This window comes from Nelumbo nucifera, chromosome 5, assembly GCF_055504915.1.
Source record: "Nelumbo nucifera cultivar China Antique chromosome 5, China Antique-T2T, whole genome shotgun sequence".
NCBI classification, from domain to species: Eukaryota; Viridiplantae; Streptophyta; class Magnoliopsida; order Proteales; family Nelumbonaceae; genus Nelumbo; species Nelumbo nucifera.
The window spans coordinates 83,543,047-83,561,574 of NC_142653.1; the positions used below are offsets into that span (position 1 = coordinate 83,543,047).

The window sequence follows — 18,528 nt, forward strand, 5'->3', positions numbered from 1 at the left end:
TGCAGCATGCATCAGCGAATGAGGATCTCAACACTCAGATGGAAGGAGCGCGTGCATTAGTAGACAAATTGATCATAGAAAATGCTGAGCTTGTTGAAAAGGTAATATTACCACCTGTCTATGGCAATCATAGACAGGTGTCTTTTCAGTATGTGTTGTTCTTTGGGAATTGTAACTTTGTTGTCTGAGTGAGATGTGATCGATTATATAGTGGTTAATCAATTAAATCATTATCTTTTAAATTAGAGTTCCAAATAGGTATGCAGGTCTTATTAAGGATATGTATGGTGCAACAACCAATGTTAGAACACCTATGGGAGAGACCAGATTTTATAGTTATGATAGGTCTTCACCAAGGTTCAGCATTTAGTCCTTATTTATTTGCGCTAGTCGTGGATGAATTGACCAAACATATACAAGAGGTCTAATGGTGTTTCTTTTTTGCTCATGACATTGCATTAATTGATGAAACTAACAAAGGATTAAATACAAAATTAAGTTTATGGACAATTACTTAGAAACAAAATGTATGCAATGTAAATTTAATTATAACATGAGCGCAAATTGGGGTATACTTAGGATTGGATGGTAAGAGATAACTCAATGTGACACCTTCTATTACCTTGATTCAATAATTCATAACCAGGGAGCTCTAGAAAGAAGTCTAAATCACACTTTCATCACGTAGGTTCCAAGAAAGAAGGGGGCAGTAAAATTAGCTGATTTTGGGCCTATCAATCTCATGGGGAGTGTGCACAAAATAATTGTTAATTTATTGTCTAGGAGGATAGGAAGGTGATGGAATCTTTAATTTTTGAGTCCCAAGGAGCCTTTATAGGGAGAGTGCTGGTGGCAAATGAAGTTATACACTCAAGGAAAGGAAGTAGGGTTGCAGGTTTGCTTTGCAAAGCTGATATGGAAAAGGCCTATGATCATGCAAGCTGGAAGTTCTTGGAATATATGTTAAGAAGAATGAATTTTGGAACAAGGTGGAGAAATTGGATCAAAGTGTGGCTGATCATTAAAAAAAATTGGAATTTCTTGTGGGAAGTTTAAAAAGTTGTAGGGGCATTAGACAAAGTGATCCCTTGTCACTCGTTTTTTTCATTTGCATAACTGAGGCACTTAACAGAATGGTGAAAAGAGCTTGCTTTGGGGGCCTAATTGAAGATTTCAAGATGGGAGAGGGTGAGATAGAGGTGGTTCTTTTGCAGTTTGCTTATGATACTCTTATTTTGTGATGCCTCACAAGAGAGCTGTGGAACATTAAGGCTGTTGTTGGATGGTTTAATTGGTGTGCCTTTATATAAATATTCAGGAGAGTGAAATAATGGCAGTAAGTGAGGTGGCTTAGTTGGAGGAGTGGGCTGATGAATGGGGATGCAAGGTGGTTAAACTTCCAATAAAATATTTGGGAATGCCATTGGGAGCCAAGTGTAATTCTAAATCTATATGGGAACCAATGTTGGAAAGGGTGAACAGGAAGGGGTCAGAATGCACTCATTAAGAGTGTGTTGTCATCCCTCCCAATGTATTAGCTATCTTTGTTCCCAATCCCAGCAAGGATGGATGCAATGTTAGAGAATAAAATGCGGGATTTTTTGTGGAGAGGATGGAAGGATGAAGCTAAGTGCCACTTGGTTAGTTAGAAGAGTTTGCATGGGTAAGAAACAAGGTGGAGTAGGTATGTTAATATATATTATAATAAATATTATATATTTATACTGTATAAAATAGTTGGTCCGGGCCAGACTTTTTTGACAAATCCCGAGTCCAGCCCGAAAAAACAATCAGGCTTGGTGTTTTGGTCCAAGGTCAAGCCCGCGGGCTTAAGAACATGTCCAAGCCTTACTAGGGAGTGGGCTGGGCCGGGCTGTCGGGCTACCCGGCCCATGAACAGGTCTAGCTGGGAAGCAGGTGCAATGAATTCAACATATGGATGTTCAGTGTGGAGGGGGATTCAAAAAGCCATCAGCAATTCATGAAGGATATAAAATATGAGGTGGGGAATGGTGAAAGGGTTCTTTTTTGGGTGTCTGGTGTGATGGAAGGCCCCTCATGGAAATTTACTCAAATTTGTTGAAATATTTCAAAACAAGGATGCAGCAGTTGCTGACTTGGAAATTCAGAACAGTGACAGACAGAGAGGGTGTGGAATTTTCAGTTTCACAAAATCTTAAATGACTGGGAAATGGCATCTTTTATTAAGTTACTGCAGAAACTATATATGCCAGCTATGAGGAGGGAAAGGATTGATAGGAGCGTTTGGACTTGGGAAAAATCAGGGAAATTCACAGTGAAATCTTTTTAGAACTGGTTGACAGGAGGGTAATGGTAAAATATTGTGCTGTCAAGTGTGAGAACGTGAGTTTGAGTCTGAGAGTGGCCACTTTGTGCCCAAAAAAAAAAAGGTTAGGACTACCTCCAGTCCACCCCACCTGAGACCCTAAATAACTGGGACAAACATTGGCTAATGGTCTTTATTTTTAATAGGAGGGGAAGCTTCTGAATTTTGAAGCTCAAAAATTTGGATCAAGACTTCCATCCAAAGTGGCATTATTTTTGTTTGGTCTTCATCTCTGAATAAAATTTTGACTAGAGATTTCTTGGCAAGAGGGGAGTATACAGGTGGAGGATTTTGGTGTGGATCATGTAACAGAAATAAGAAAACAGTCAGCTGTTTCTTGATCCACTGTGATTTCTCTTACAGAATCTGGACAAAAATGATGAATCTGTTTGTAGTTGAGATGTGCTTTCTGGAGGACATAGTGCCTTTTCTTGGAGGCTGGGATTTGAAAAGTTTAAGTAAGAATGAAAGAGTGGCTTAGAGCATCATACCCGCGGCAGTATTTTGGGTTGTGGGGGGAAGAAATGCTAGAATATTGAAGGAAAGCAAGGCTCAGTTGAAGAGGCGATGAAGAGGACAATGAGAGTGCTATTTTCATGGTTGGCAAACCATAGATTATTCAAAGAAACTGCTCTTCTTTTTTTGTCTTGGAAAATCTTTTTGTACACAAATATTTGGTAGAGTTGGCTTGATCTACATGGTTGGTTTTACATCCATGATGTACAATGTCTCAATGTACAGGGGTTCTCTTTGTATTTTTTGAATATCTAATACATTACTATAATTTACAGTTAAAAAAAAAAAAACATAGCAAGGGGGGATTGAGGATAGGGATGGCAATTTTCCCCATTTCCCTGATCCCCGTGGGGACTGCCCCGAATGGGGTGGGGATGGGGATGATTTTCCCCCGTGGGGACGGGGATAGGAAAATTTTCATCCCCATTGGTAGGGACAGGGTGGCGACGGGGAGAGCACTCCCCACCCCGCGGTGACCCTGATCCCCGCCTTGTGGGAATCCCCACTAATATATATATGTATTTATACGTCTATATATGTATGCATGTATGTATATATTAATATTTTTAAAAATATGGTTGAATATGTTTGAATATATTTGAACCTTTTCTATAAGACTATAAATTTTAACTATTTTATTTTTAATTTTTAAATAAAATAAAAACAAAAACAAAATGGTCGATGTTATAAAAAATCATGGGGAGTAGGGACCACTGTGGGGATGGGGATAACCTTGTCCCCACTAGTGGGGACGGAGCTGGGGATTTTCACGGGGACAGGGATGGGGAGTGGCTCCCCGTCCCTGCCCCGCTCTACTGCCATTCCTAATTGAGGAGGATGTTGCCCATAGAATTAGAACAGGATCATTAAAGCCAAAAACGAAAAAAGAGCAGGATGGGAAAAATGGAGGGATGCATTTGGAGTCTTGCGTGATAGGCAAATACCACTTGGGCTAAAAGTAAAATTTATAAACGGTTGGAAGGCCAACATAGGTAAAATATCTATATCTTGACCACAGTGAGACCCGAATCCCAACTTTTGAGGGGACCCCACTATTTTCCTTTCCCATTTCCATGCGTCTCATAAAACAAACATGAGAAAGTGGTATACATTTGATGAACTTTTAGTTGTATATTTTGTTATGTTTTTCTGACTATTTGATGAACTTTTTTGGTATACATTTTAGAAATTTCTAAATGCATCTTTAGTAAAAATATCAAGATGACTATTTTTTCTTCAAAAAAAGTCTTAGGAAACTATATAAAAAATCAATAATTCTTGATTGCATTTTTAAAATGCATAAAATATTTATATACAAAAAAGAACAAAATGAGAAAGAAGTGCTAGGTTTTGGGGCATTTTTAGAAAAGATATGTTTAATGGTTGATAAAAAAACCAAAACATCTTTTGGAACAAATAATGGAAAGTTGCAGTTTTTATTTGTTTCAAAAGATTTAAACAGAATTGGCCAAAATCATCAAAGGTAGTTGTAATTACATGTTTGCTATATCTATATATTCCACATCCTTAAAATGATCAGGTAAAATATCTATATCTTGATATATGGGCTTTGAACCTGTAACTGCTTAGTTGAAACATGATGCTCAAACCAATTTTACTGATAACTTGTATTTGATGTTATAGGACCTATGTTTTAGGATCTAAGTTGGGCTTTAATTAAACTGAATTTGGATCTGATCTGCACTCCAATCCATTGGCAGTGTTGGTTTGCTTCTAAGACTCAATTTGGAAGGAGTACAAATACAAATTTGTAGAGTACAAAGCCTTACATTTTATATTATTTTGTATGTACTCCTTCCAAACTGAGCCTAAAGAAGCCTAAAATGAAAGTGTGAGCTCAATTGAAGTTATGATGACTTTAGTCAAATTCTCATAATTCTACAAAAGGAAAGCAACAAAAACATTAAAAGTTTTACACAAGGAATTCACTTTGATCTGTAATTTAGAACTATGCTTATAGATTATTTCCTGACCATAACGTATCCAAAATATACCAGTAAAGCTCAGATTATTGCTTGATCATAATGCGTTTACTGTTATGTAAAACCAAACTGGAGTTTGAGTTAAGCAATAAGCAATAATTCAGCTTTTTGCTTGTGCATGGTGGAATCTATACTTAAAATTCTTTAGATTTGAGCTGCAGTATGTTTTTGTCTAGGTGAATGAATTATACAGTGAGCTTCATGGAGATACTACAACCAGGCATTCTTCAACTGGGGGATTTGATCCACTAATAGTTTCTGAAACTGCCACCATTGCTAATGATGCATCTGAATTTAGTGAGAAGATGCCTGACTCAGGCGAAATGGAATCTATGGTAAACATTCAAATAAAAGAGAAGCCTACTATTAATAACATGGATAGTGTTGCCAGCACCAACCAGATCGAAGAATTGCCAGGATCTTCTGAAGCTGGTGAGTCTGAAGAAATTATGCAGGTTCCATTGGATGAGCATGAAGTTCGTGAGCGGGATGTGCAAGCAGTGTATACTGATGAAGAGGCTGATGTTCCCCTCTCAGATGCTCCACTCATTGGGGCTCCTTTCCGACTAATATCCTTTGTTGCTAAATACGTGAGTGGTGCAGATTTGGTTAACAAGAACGCTTCAGGATCCACTCGGTAGCTGCTGGCATTTTGTCGAGAAATTCTTTCCTGTTCGTTCTTTTTTACTTCATGTTGTTCTTGTTCTTGTTCTTGTTCCTGTTCCTATTTTTTCCCCTTTATAAATTAGGATTAAAAGTATTTTAAGTGTACCCTTAATGCGTTTTCCAGTCTAGACAACTCGGGAGCCAAACAAACCACTCCTCACCAGTCAAGTCACCTCCACCCCCAACCCAAAGGGAACTAAAAATGAAATTTGAAAACCGGGGCGAGGGGGGAAGACAAAAGACGAATTTTAGTTATAAGATTAAGATTAAAATCTGGGAATTAGGACATGTCGCCACATTTGGAGGGTAATAGTAATACCCTCCTTAGAGATGTACCCGTTCAATTCTCTTAACTTGAACAAAAATCAATCATAAAAATCAGTCATAGAATATTGGTTTTTGCATATCGCGTTCATCATCTTGTCTCTTTGTGAACGTCATTGGAAGTATGTATTAGTTTTGATAAGCATACGTGAGCAACGGGCCCACTAGAACTCTTTTACCAAAAAAAACAACTGGAGTATCCCTGGGCAAATGACTGCAATTAGGGTCCTGTTTTGCAATGTTTTCATCTGTTTCTATTCTTTCAGAAATTAAGTTCGTAAAGATAATAGAGCATGGAAAAAGTTTGAGTTCGTGAAGATAGCAACAAAGGAAGATGCGTTTAGAAAAAAAAAAACAGGGCATGAAAAAAGTTTTAAGATGAAAAAATAGAGTATACAAAGTCAGAAACACCAACAACGAAGAAATGAAGATTGTACAGTGGGTTTGTAGCAAGAGCACTAGGAACAGATGATGAAGATTGCTCAAGGACTAGGGCTTGGAGTGGAGAGTTTATGTCAATGCGAAATGATGACGTTGCCTATTCTCACGTATAAAGGGCAAATGTGTGTTCGTAAATAAACTGGGACAATGTGGATACCGCATGTTCTCTGAGTGTGTTCTTTAGGAGTGTTGATTTGTCACTCCCCAAGAACACGTTTTTTGGGTGCTGTTCTCACTTGAGGATTACTTTGCTTTTCACGTTTTTTTTGTTAAACATGTATTTGTTCCACAGGAGCACCAGGAATGAGAGAGACACTCCTGCAGAACATTGCCAAACAGGCCCTAAAATTTGTATAAATAGAAAGTTACGGTGAATAGAAATGGAAATTGATTTTGAAGGGTTAAAGCTGATAGGGCATATTCCGGGCCTTCTATCCGTGTAAGATCTTCCCGGACGAACGCATGCAGTGAACTCAGAACTCTTTGGCAACCATGAACTACCAGTTGTGCTATATGATTGTACTACCACATCTACCTCGGTGCGTTGGGCTGGGGTCGTTTGGTCAATGTTCACTGTCTGATAGGTTTCAAGTACGGTATTGATGATTACTACCTTTATGGCTTTATCGTCTTTTAAATCCTAATCATTTTTAAAAGTTCCTATTAGAATTTGAGGGTATTTGACTCTTGACAGCTCAATAAGATCAGTTTTTTGTAGCTGATCTCCAGGTGGGGGAGACCCACATTGTTCGGTTCCCTTTCGCTAGTAAAGCAGAGTCCGGATCTGCTCATCACAAAGGGCGCCTCACACCGACCTCACAGGCGCATCCCATCATGCATTTAGAATCTCCCGTACTTATAATGTTATACACGGGAGATGTTCTCCTGTAAGGTGACTGAGGAGCAGATCCCGACCCCTGGTATGCATCGTATTAGGCAAGGCAGGTAAGGAAAGCCCTACATCTTGAAGGCTTGAAGCCAATCGGCGCTTGACACAGAAACATTAATTGATTAAAGATTAATCAAATTCACAAATATCAAAGAAACGTCTTTACAACAAATGATGGGATGGAATGATGAGAACCCTCATACCTCATCCAATGACAAATATTTTAAAACGCTAAAAAACCTAAAGAAATCCAGTTAATTCTGGCGCATTTCATGAGCGAACGCATACATGATACATGGATTTGGTTTAAACGTTTCAACCTCACAACCCCAAAGTTAATCATGGGGTTTGCACATTCAAATCCTTGGATTTGTTTTCCTCGGAAGAAGGGCGGTTCTCCGAATCAGATTGCCGGATTTCCTCAATCATCCTGACTACTTCCTCCATCTTGGGTCGCATATCTGGCACCTTTGCTACACATGCCATGGCAATCTGTAGCATCTGCACCATCTCTTCTTCAATGTTTTGGTACCTCATCAACTCAACGTCAAATACCTCTGCCGTCCATTCCTCTCTTACAACTGACTGGACCCACCTGGGGAGATCGACCACATCATCATGCCCCGGTGACTGGAGTGGAGCTTTCCCCGTCAACAGTTCAAGGAGGAGAACACCGAAGCTGTACACATCAGATTTCTGAGTTGGTTTCCGGGTTTCAATCACCTCAGGAGCGCGATAGCCTACACTTCGAGATGGTGTGACTGGGAAATTCATAAGAGGCACCAGCCCAAAATCTGAGATGCAGCCGTCTTGGTCTTGATTGAGGAGAACATTGGAAGACTTTATGTTTCCATGGGTAAATTTTCCACCACCCTCAGCATGGATATGGGCAATACCCCTTGCAGTTCCTAGGGATATCTTTATTCTGGAGTTCCAGTCCAATGGAGTTCTTCCAGTGCCTCTGTTTCCTGTTATTGCATGCAAAATGAGTCAGGAACAAAAGTACAAGTTTATCCCTGTTATTGCATATCAGGGATATCTTTACTCTGGAGTGCAGAACTGATTATATAAAGATGGAGAGGTAAAGATATCCCTGTTATTGCAGGAATTATTGTCCTGCTTTTACTAACTTCAACTGCATAAACATCTATCAGTAAACATAAGAATCACTAAAGAGTTTAGACTGGGATTATCCATCTTAATTTGTGCATGTCATCCTTGCCCATCGACAATGCTAATCCTCTTTGTATTTGTTTTCCTACCCTGTGCTTTACCTGACTGGTGATTGAAGTCATTGAACTCCAAGTCCATAGGCTTCCTCCAGGGCCACCAAGCTATCATTCTTGTTCAAGTTACAAGAAATAAAGACAGGAAGGAAGATTTAGAATCTTAGCAAATGCTCTAGATGCTCTAGATTGTGTTGATCTAGAAACCTTGATTTGATGTTAAGTTACCTAGTAATGTCTACTGTCTACCTAGTACTAATGGAGAGATACAATAAATCAGTTTCCCTTAGAGTGACTGAACTTTGATGCACAAATCGTAAGAAAGAAAAAAGGAGGGGGAGGGGCAGGGAGATAAACAGGGACAGGTCTGCGGCTCAAGAGGTTCCAATGAAAATTTGGGTCTTTCTCTGTGGGGCCCACAAGACTCTTCTAGGACTGTCTGATCTAAGCAATCTCTAAAGTAAACTCTTGCTAGGAGATTGAGGTATTGATAGAGCCAGTAGTTTGAACAATAATTGATTTCCTAGTTTTTTGGATCTAGAAAGGCATCTTTATAATTTTCTGCAACTCTCTGATATATCAAGTTTTTTTGGTTTTTTGAAGGTATCAATCAGTTTAGGAATGTGTTTTAGAGTGTCTTGAAGATTTAGTTTGCTAAATATGATTTAAGGACTTGCCAATTGACAGAAAACATGGCTCTTGATAGAGCACAATGGTGGGATAGGATTTGTATAACCGACCCCAAGTAATTGGGAGTTGGGACCAAGGTTCAATTAAGTTTGCGTGAAGAGTTTTTATGATGTCTTTTATGGGGTTCACAAAATTTTCTTGGATTTTAAGTTGGCATTGTCTCTTTCTTGTAGGATTGTTTTTCAGAGGTCAAAGCTTGTTCATTTTGCTTGATACCAAAATCTTGTGAACCTGATATGCATCAGGAAAGTTATGCCATTTTATTTGTGGGGTTAAGGTATCAATTAGTGATTGAATTGAATCTACAGTCTATTTTCTTTTCAACTTGTTTGAAAAAGGATAGTGGGCTGGTCAATCCCTCTTGTTAGAATCTATAAATATATGTGATTTTGTAAACCAGCTAGTATAGAATTTGATTATGTAATAAGAATTTGAATTGAGTTATTTTGAGGCATGTTGCTTTCTTCTTTTTCTTTTTCTTTTTCTTCTATATGTCAGATCTGAATCTCTTTCTTTTGTAAATTAAATCCTTCACTCCCCTTGTCCATGTACCATGACACCCTTGTGTAAGACCACATTCTCTATTACCCATCCTACGAGAGTTAGGTTGGGACTGTTGGGCCAAGACAACCATGTTTAATGCAGCACTACAGTAAGTAGGATCAATAGAAGGTGATACTAGGAGCTCTTGAAGGGGTACAAAGGGTCAAGGACATGCATATTAATCAATTGATCATAGAAGGTGATTCTGAAATTTAAGTGGCTGACTAAGGACATTGAAGTTAGTTGTACATGGGTAAAGAGAAATGCAAACTCATTGGCAGATGGTTTAGCTAGGCAAGGGGTGAACAGAAACTTTATTTTTTGGGCTGTTTTGTAATTGATTTACGGTTTGGGTGTACATTGATGTATTAGGGAGTTAAGATTTTTTTTAGCTCCTTCGCTATGTAATTTCTCAATCTTTAATAAAATTCACTGTTATTGATAAAAAAAAAGTAGGATCAATCATTGCATTTGTAGCACTTAACCTCTGAAATTGTTCAGGCTTTTCTAAACCAATAGTCAAGTCAAACTGGGATACCACTTTTTAGAATTTAGTTTAAGGAAGCTTCATCTACTGATTTTGTTCTGAAGAAAGCAGCACAAAAAACTCAAGTACCACATGGAAATTTATGTCTGTTAGTGTACAATCTGCTGCATAAGTTGTAGATATAAATTAGATTCTGGACCTATCATCAAGTGTCAGGTGAGATCGTTTATTGGAAGCACTTTTTCTCTAACTTGCTTTTGGAGGAAGAAATGCAAAATACAAATCAGTGTTACCAAAAAAATGTGGTGAAGTGATGACTAGTTGTTTAGGCCTGCCTCAGCAAGCAAAATTGAGACATCCAGCTGTTTCCAGTTGTGAAGTGGTAACTCTAAACTTTGATGGAAGTGCTTTAGGCAATCCTGGTTTAGCTGGCATTGGAGGCATAGTAAGGGATGAAAGGGGTAACATCTGCTGGACTTTCAGTGGCCCAATTGGACTGGCTGAATGCTGAAGTGATGGTTGCTCTCACAGGAATCAGAATAGTGAAAAATTTGGGAATTCAGAAATTAATCATTGCAAGTGACTCAGCAAATACTATAAAATGGTTAAGGGACAAAGAAGAGGGACCTTCGAGTTTGAGCCACTATTTGGACTGGCTGAACGCTGAAGTGATGGCTGCTCTCACAGGAATCAGAATAGTGAAAAAATTGGGAATTCAGAAATTAATCATTGCAAGTGACTCAGCAAATAGTATAAAATGGTTAAGGAACAAGGAAGAGGGGCCTTGGAGATTGAGCCACTATTTGGCAGAGGCTAGGGCCTGGACTGTTTAAACTCTAGACTAACTTGGATTCCTAGGGAACTAAATCATATAGCAGATGGGTTAGCCAAATGTGGTGTGTGTTTTGATTATTTGTATAGTGACAAGCTTCCTCCTCTGTAAGCTTCTGGGGATCTTCCCCTGTTTTGTACATCTTCTCATGTACTTCTTTCTTTAATGAAATATGGTTAAATTTCCTCAAAAAAAAAAAAAAAAGAATAGTTGTTTAGGCCTGTTTAGTCGATGCAGTGACCCAGTTGGTGCCTAGGCACTGACTAGTCGATAAAAAAGACATATTCTAAATATAAAATATTGATGCAATCTCATAAACTAAGTTAATAAAAACTACAGTTATGCATGAAAGAATGACATTGAACATTTAGTTTGGTCTTTGTTTTGAAAACAAAGACAAAATTTCCAATGAAAGAGTTTAACTTTGATTGCTTGGTGTGCTTCTTGTTTGCAGCAACTCCTAACCAACACATCACTAATACTCTAATAGGAAGAAAAAGAGCTCCTCCAGTGCCTTCTCTTATTTTATGCCTTTTTCTTATTTTGTATACCATAACCCAATCATGTTTAGTATTCCATAAAAATGTTTAAATTTTAAAGCAATAGTAAAATGCAGACAGATTCTATATTATTTCAAATAATTGGAGATACAAACAAACAAATAAAGATTTAAAATAATTAGTTGACTAGTCGTGAATCAGCTAGTCAACCCAACCTAATCTATGGTTGTCCTAAGCGACTGTACCATGGGTATCGACTGACTAGTTCGTTATGCAGTCAGCCTGGCCCTCAACTGACTAGTCGATGATTGGTCAACACTTCAATAACACTGATTCAATTAGCACTTTCTGAGGATTATAGACAACGAGACATCCATGCTACCCAGATACAGCAAAAACTCAGCTGAGAATGGCATCAGATACAGAATTTAGACTAAAAATTTCATTATCCAACACAATATGACATCCTTGTACAAGACAGTTTCCTAATCAGACTAGAAAATTCATGTATGCTTTACTATTGTCCCCTGTACCCCCCCCCCAAAAAAAAATAAATAAATAAAAAGAAACGAAAAGAAAATCGGTGCCCACTCCCAAACTAAGTACATTTTTTCCTGCTTTTGGTGTTAATGAAGGTAAAGTGGAACTGGATGGGCTGAAGACAAAATCATGCACAACCGGCTGGGCAAAACCTATCATGACTGGACATGCTAGTGTTCTGTACCGATAAGGTATGGGTCGCATGTGGGCCCCATGTGATAGGTTGCCCAGCCTGCTGTCTATGATTTTGTCTCCAGACAATCCGGACTCAGGAGAAAATAAGTCGAGAAACTACCTTTTAATTAAATAAGCAGCAAACTCAGAATGACTAGGAAGGAATATAAGCATCAGATAGACCATACCATGCAAGAGTGTAGACAAGCTTCCAGCTGTGATGTAATCATAAACTAGGAGCTTCTCATCCTTGGAGTAGTAATAAGCACGGAGTGGCACAACATTCGGGTGTTGACCAACTCTGCCTACAAGCTCCATCTGCTGTTCAAACTCTTTCTTCCCCACCACTACTTCCTTTAATCTCTTCACCACCACTGTTGTTCCCTCCTCCAAGACGGCCTTGTAAGCTGTCCCATAACTCCCTTTTCCTAGCACTTCAGCTGAAGCTCTCAGTAGATCCTCAAGATCAAAATTATAAGAACAGCCTTCAAAGAATACCAGCTTGTTCTTCTCAGCCTCCTGAATTCCACTTCCAAATTCCTCCTTGGGCTTTTCACTTCTTCCACCACTAGAGCCCTTGCCCTTTGAGGCACCATCTCCTTCACTATTTTTACTCTTCAGACAGCAAACCAAGATAATTATAGCTAGAAGAAACAGCACTGCAGAACCACCAATGGCAATGGCAATGATAGCTCCAGTAGTAAGTTTCTTCTTTGATCCATTTCTCTCTGTAGTAGGGACTGTTGGTGGGGGTAGCAAGGAAGAAGGCGAGGGAGAAGGTGATGGAACAACTGAAGAGCAACTGCTCAAAGGTGGCCCACATAAAAGAGGATTTCCTACAAATGAAGAGTTAGGGAACTTTTGGAGGGAAGACGGAATTGAGCCATTCAGGTTGTTGTAACTTAAATTCAGATGCTTAAGCCTTGGAAGGTTGAGATCAGGGATGGGTCCTGAGAAAGAATTATTCTGTAGGTTTAACCTGGTCAAGCGTGTCAGATTCTGAATTGTAGGTGGAATGTTGCCCTTAAAGGAGTTGAAGGAGAGATCAATTAAGTTAAGTTTGCGGGAGAGAGATGCTGGGACATTACCAGAAAAGTTGTTGTGTTGTAAGAAGAGATACTGGAGAGATGGGAGGAAAGGGATGTCTGAAGGAAGATTCCCAATTAGGTGGTTGGATCGGAGGCTGAGGACCTTGAGAGCGTCAAGTCTTCCAAGAGTGTTGGCTGGGATGGGGCCAGATAATCCAACTCCTGGGAGTCGAAGCATCACCACATGATTGCCATCCTGACTACAAGTGACGCCAACCCATGTTGAACAAATTGGGCTAGTAGAATTCCAATTGAGCTTCCGACCATGGGGAACAGCAGCAGAAAAATCGAGGAGTGCTTGCTTGTCAGTATCCAGGTCAGCAATGACCTGGGTAAGGAGGAATAACAAGGCAAGGAAAGGTGCAAAAGAAATGAGAGCCTTTGGGTGCTTCATAGGGAGTCCGGTAAGAGATGTATGAAAGAGACTGGCTATGAGATCGTGATCAAACGGTTCTTCACCTGATACACTAACAAAAAAAAACAAGGGGGAATATTAGTTGGTCAAATTTCAAAAAGACAGTGAACATTAATTATTTCAATGGAAGCAACAAAAAGGCTTTCCATGCTTCAAGAGGAGCAGAACACCCACGATTTATATTATTTTCTCAAGAAATAGCAAGAAGCGAAAATGTGTAATCTCAATTGAAAAGGATATAAGGGAAAAAATTTATTAAAATCCCAAATATGTGGAGTTTTTTTTTTTCCTGAAGAGAGATTCTTCCTTGAAGATATAGGAAACACCTTTACTTGAAAGAGCTACTCAATAAATCAAGCACATGGGTACTGTTCTGTAAACTACCGAAACGTTTCTTTACCAAAAAAACTACAAAAAAAAATTTCATAACACAAAGCAGCCAACTCTAAAACTACAAAAACGTAAAACCACTAAAATACAAATACAAAAAAGCAACACTGGAATTATTACAAAATGGGGGACCGTCTTTTCCAGTCTCTTTCATCATAATAGCTAAATAGCTTATTCAATTTTTTTTGTTTTTGTTTTTATATTCTTCCTCCAAACTCGTTTGAAAGTTGATATCCAAAATCCTGGGACTGAGTAGCACTAATGCACTATAATGCTTTTGGATATAGATCACGGTAAAAATCCATTATCCGTTGGTATATCCAAAACAAACACAAAGGCTCAAAAAGGCCTTCTTGTTTACTATAGAATATTAGAATTTAGAATGGAAACTTCACTTCACTGTGCTCTACACCGTGGAGGGTATTTTGGTCGTTTAAGGTCTTAATGCCGAACACAAAAAAGTTTGTTTTTTTTTTCTAATGAATGAACACAAAAAAGTTGTTTTTGATGGATAAACAAAAATAAAGTTACAAAATTCAATGCAATAGTCAACTAGAGTCAAAATTCGTACAACAGAAAAATTAATAAAAGGAAAGTAAAAAAGCAAGAAAAACTAAAACAAAATTATAAAGCAATTTTATTTCACCTTTCAATACCGGAAGAACTTTGACACTTTTATGATGCCGGTTGATTGGTTTTGGTCACAAGTTTTTAGCTATCACCCTTTTACAGAAACGCAACTATTAAAAGCTAAATATTGATTTTTTGGTAATTAAAAGTTAATTACAAAAAATAATTAACACCGAAAGATGATTCTTTGGAAGGAAAAGAAAAGCGAAGTATACTGGTTTTTAGCAGGGGGGGGAGGAGAAACTCCGATTTTCCATAATGTGAGGATAAAGAAAATTATTTGCCGGAGGTTTGACACCTAAACCAATATTCAAGCCTCGAGGCCCTCGACCATGACAGAGCGGTAAGAAATTCTATCATGAGCTGATCACCCACGGTTCTCTTGCCAGATAGGCAACGAACAGACTCGCTATACCGTACGGGAGAAACGACGGAACGGGATTACCCGCACCGCATGCGTACGTTTGCTAAGGAGCACCAAATGCGCATGTTAGTAAAAACCAAATTGACAATTCCAAGCTAGTAAAAACCAAATGCCAAGGAGCACCCATTAACAATTCCAGGTTTTCCAGCGGCAAGATGAAGAGATTGTACAGAGATTAAGAATCGTCACTCACCAGAGAGAAACTTGATGGATTTTCTCTAAGAACATTTCATGGGCTTCAAAACCAGACCCGCCATGTCATTAGAGCTGAATACCTCTGCAAATCTGACAACAGTAGAGCAGTATAAGAAGCAATGCGAGAGTATGAAGTTTTCCACTCAAGAACCTCACCCCACAACGCTAACCCTCGTTGGTCTCACAACCGACAACTCTCACCAGATTCAAGTCTCGGATCTGCCATTACAGCTTTCGACGGTCCCTGCAAGGAGCGAAAGTACTTCAATGACTCGAAGAAGAGATTTACGTAAATGAAAGATGGAAAAATAGTACGGTAAATGGAATACAAGAAGGAAGATAGCGAAAACATCATGGGGGAATATCGTTGCATAAGGCAAATAAAGATACTGTGAAAACCTCGGATATAAAAAAAGGCAGCGGCTGTTCGGCTGTTACAGAGCTGAAAAGAATTGTAGCCTGAAGTCTAAACATGAATAAGAAAGGAACTAATAATCCTAGAACGAAGCGTGCGGGGAGAATAAATTCTACTCTATAATGGATTTCTCTCCAAAAAAACTGACCTCTTAAAGGTCTTCTTCATCGGTCTTGACTAAACCCTAGCTCGGACTCGAAATTTATCTCAAAATCCACACACATTCCTCAAAAATCAGCTTCTTGAGGCTTCAGATCTGCTATTTGACCTCCAAACAGCTGAAATGCAAGCGTGGCGAGAAAAGGAAAAATATGCCATTAGATTATAAGCTAACCTTTACGAAGGAGGAGGCTCAAACCTTGGAGCTTCTTCCAAGTCCTGCACTGCTTCATCTAAGAACGTTCTTCTCTTGAGATCTCTTTACCGGCCTTCGGAATTCCCACTTAGCTGAAGCCGAAGCACCAATGCGGGCAACACCTGAGAGATGAACTGTGGTTATGCTTCAAATAATGAGATTCCTTCCAGAGTTGAACAGCATTTCTTTACGAAATCCACTCACTGAAAGGTTAGGATCCGCCATTGGAGCTCCGTTTAGAGTTTAGTCGACCTGAAACCGAAGGAGACGCCTCGCCTCAGGGTCTTCTCACACACGCAAACAGAGAGAGAGAGAGAGAGAGGCCCAAATCTCGAATAGTAGAAGAGTAGAGAAACGCGACCTTCTTTTGAAATAAACAAGCAGCTGGACAAGTGCATATCTGTTTCACTGTTGTCGTGATAAATCATTTTTTCTGCCCAAGAAAAAGACCTTCCTTCGTACGAAATGGCGAACATGTCCTTAAGTTGAGTTGGCTTTGCTGTTTGCTCTACTTGTTTTAGACAGCTAATTAACTCCTACACGTGGTTGCGGAACAGGTGGTTGAATATTATAGCTTTCCAACTACGTGTATTCTGCCACGTGTCTCAACCACCAAAAAGGAAGAAGTATGAGGGTCCCGACTCTAGACTCTCGCTTTGCAGTGGTCCCAAAATGGAGTGTTTGGATGCACTTGAGTTGATCCTTCCTCCTCACGATAATAAAAGTTAGAGTTGATGAATTAATCAATTAAATCCCAAACAAACTTTTCTATTTAATTCCACCAACACCTAAGTCTCAGTTTGAAAGAAATGTATAGCTTAAAACCTTGTATTTTGTGTTATTTTTGTATATGTTTGTATTATAGATATTTATATTTATATTTTTCAGGCTCAATTTGTAATTTATATTTTTCAGGCTCAATTTGTATTCTTTCCAAATTGAGCCTAAGAAAATAACTTGAATCAAGAATTTGTGCCAGGCACCGGAAAGTCCAAAGTTCAGAGGTACCTACTATTGGAATGGAGTATTTTCTTTCCCTTTCTTAGGGTTAGGGACCATTTGGTTTGCATTCGGATCAAAACGGGCCATTCTAATTCCAATTATTTGGTTATAGGATGAAATCAGAATCTCATTTACATTTCTGGTGGAATAACATTTCCCTATTTGAAGGAATAATCATTCCTGATCTCTTTCTTAGAAAAGAAATCCCATTCTAGCTGATTTTAATTCCCATTCTGATTCTTCTCTAAATCAAATAAATTATAAGAATAGACGATTCTGGTTCTGATTCTGATTCTGATTCCAATAAATTTTGATTCTGATTCCCATTTTGATTCTGAACAAGAACATTTATAAACAAGAGGAGGGTTAAGTTCTGGTAGAATTTCCTTTCAAATAATCTTCATTTTTTTTCTTAATTTCCGTAAAGGAAGAGGGGTTTGTGTGAGAAACACAGAAGAAGATACTAGATTGAACGATTGATGATGGTTCAATAACTAACCCGATCTTCTTTTAATAAGGGTATTTAAAACTGTCGAAACAGATTAACAATAAGATCAGATGGAGGGTAAAATGGTGTTATTAAATAGGAATTACATTGATTATCCTTCGGAAGAAGGTGAATGGAAATCTTTTTGAGTATAATATTGCAAACCCTGTTGGAGATATAAACTAATCAAAATTCCTTTTCGGGGAGTTAGTTTGTGGGGAAGAAGACCTTAGAAGTTAGAACTGTGGAGCACATGGCTTTGGATTTTGAGCTTGAATTAATTAGTTCTCTCTTTTTCTCTCTCGTTCTTTAAAACTCAGTACTCCCTCATTAATAAATTTGGAAAGATGACAGTGGATAATACCAAGGTTTTTTAAAATAATCTATTCAATCAAAGGGTTCAGAATTATCCCTCCATTGGCCCCCATCTCTAATAGTGATTATAGCATTATCTTCACCATTCAGAAGGATTGATCAATCAACCAAATCTTGGACCAAGTTCTTAATCGCCCGATCAGCAGCCTCTAATCAGCTATATACGGTATCTTTCTTGGGTGCTTAATCAAATTGTTAATATCTACTTTATTATTATTATTTGAAAGATTAGTTTTCTGAACTTTTGTGCAGTGATTAGTTAGGAGACAAAAAGATACCAATCCAACTGTAAGCTCACACATCTACAGCACTTCTGTTGTTAATATATCGTTGTCTATTATATGATTCTTTCCCAGTTAATAACATGGAAAATTAGTAGACGTTCGTACCGCATTCTTTTGTATTCATTTCCATAATGACAAAAGACTATTTTGTTATGTTTGCTTCATAGAAAATAAAATTGAAACAGAAAGTTGAAGGGAAATTCTTAAGAGATTTTATATAAATGGTTAACGAGAGAAAGTTCCAAGGAATTAATTCAGATAAGTATTTGATAACTTTTATCAACTTCTAC

At 38.4% G+C, this 18,528-nt stretch overlaps 2 protein-coding genes across 12 annotated transcripts in view; one reads left to right on the forward strand and one right to left on the reverse strand.

Moving 5' to 3' along the window:
• LOC104593740 (Mitochondrial ATP synthase D chain-related protein) overlaps positions 1-5,665 on the forward strand; it is a 45,812-nt gene extending 40,147 nt beyond the window's left edge. For all 4 annotated transcript variants that reach the window (XM_010253710.2, XM_010253713.2, XM_010253712.2 and 1 more), the window contains 2 exons: positions 6-101; positions 5,043-5,665. In XM_010253710.2, coding sequence (XP_010252012.1) covers positions 6-101; positions 5,043-5,507 — 561 coding nt within the window. In that variant the 3' untranslated portion in view covers positions 5,508-5,665. The remainder of the gene's footprint in view (positions 1-5; positions 102-5,042) is intronic.
• A 1,639-nt stretch (positions 5,666-7,304) lies between these two features.
• Positions 7,305-16,483, reverse strand: LOC104593739 (putative inactive receptor kinase At5g58300). 8 transcript variants are annotated; one of them, XM_010253704.3, is made up of 7 exons: positions 16,295-16,483; positions 16,070-16,212; positions 15,884-15,991; positions 15,522-15,564; positions 15,319-15,410; positions 12,367-13,733; positions 7,305-8,154 (listed from the first exon to the last, which is right to left on the reverse strand). In XM_010253704.3, the coding sequence occupies exons 5-7, from the start codon at positions 15,351-15,353 to the stop codon at positions 7,526-7,528; spliced, it is 2,031 nt and encodes a 676-aa protein (XP_010252006.1). In that variant the 5' UTR covers positions 15,354-15,410; positions 15,522-15,564; positions 15,884-15,991; positions 16,070-16,212; positions 16,295-16,483; the 3' UTR covers positions 7,305-7,525. The 8 variants fall into 8 exon arrangements, with proteins under 8 accessions (XP_010252006.1, XP_010252009.1, XP_010252008.1 ...); XM_010253707.3 differs by having other exon boundaries at positions 16,094-16,212; positions 16,295-16,467; XM_010253706.3 differs by having other exon boundaries at positions 15,884-16,013; positions 16,094-16,212; positions 16,295-16,467.
• Positions 16,484-18,528: the final 2,045 nt, after the last annotated feature.

Bases quoted from the DNA above. Each gene is read 5' to 3' on its own strand.
- LOC104593739 (XM_010253705.3), bottom strand. From the start codon at position 15,353: ATGTTCTTAGAGAAAATCCATCAAGTTTCTCTCTG. The intron at 13,734-15,318 runs GTGAGTGACGAT...TTTTTTTGTTAG, and splicing joins ATCCATCAAGTTTCTCTCTG to TGTATCAGGTGAAGAACCGT. The intron at 8,155-12,366 runs GTATGGTCTATC...ATGCAATAACAG, and splicing joins CTTGTCTACACTCTTGCATG to GAAACAGAGGCACTGGAAGA.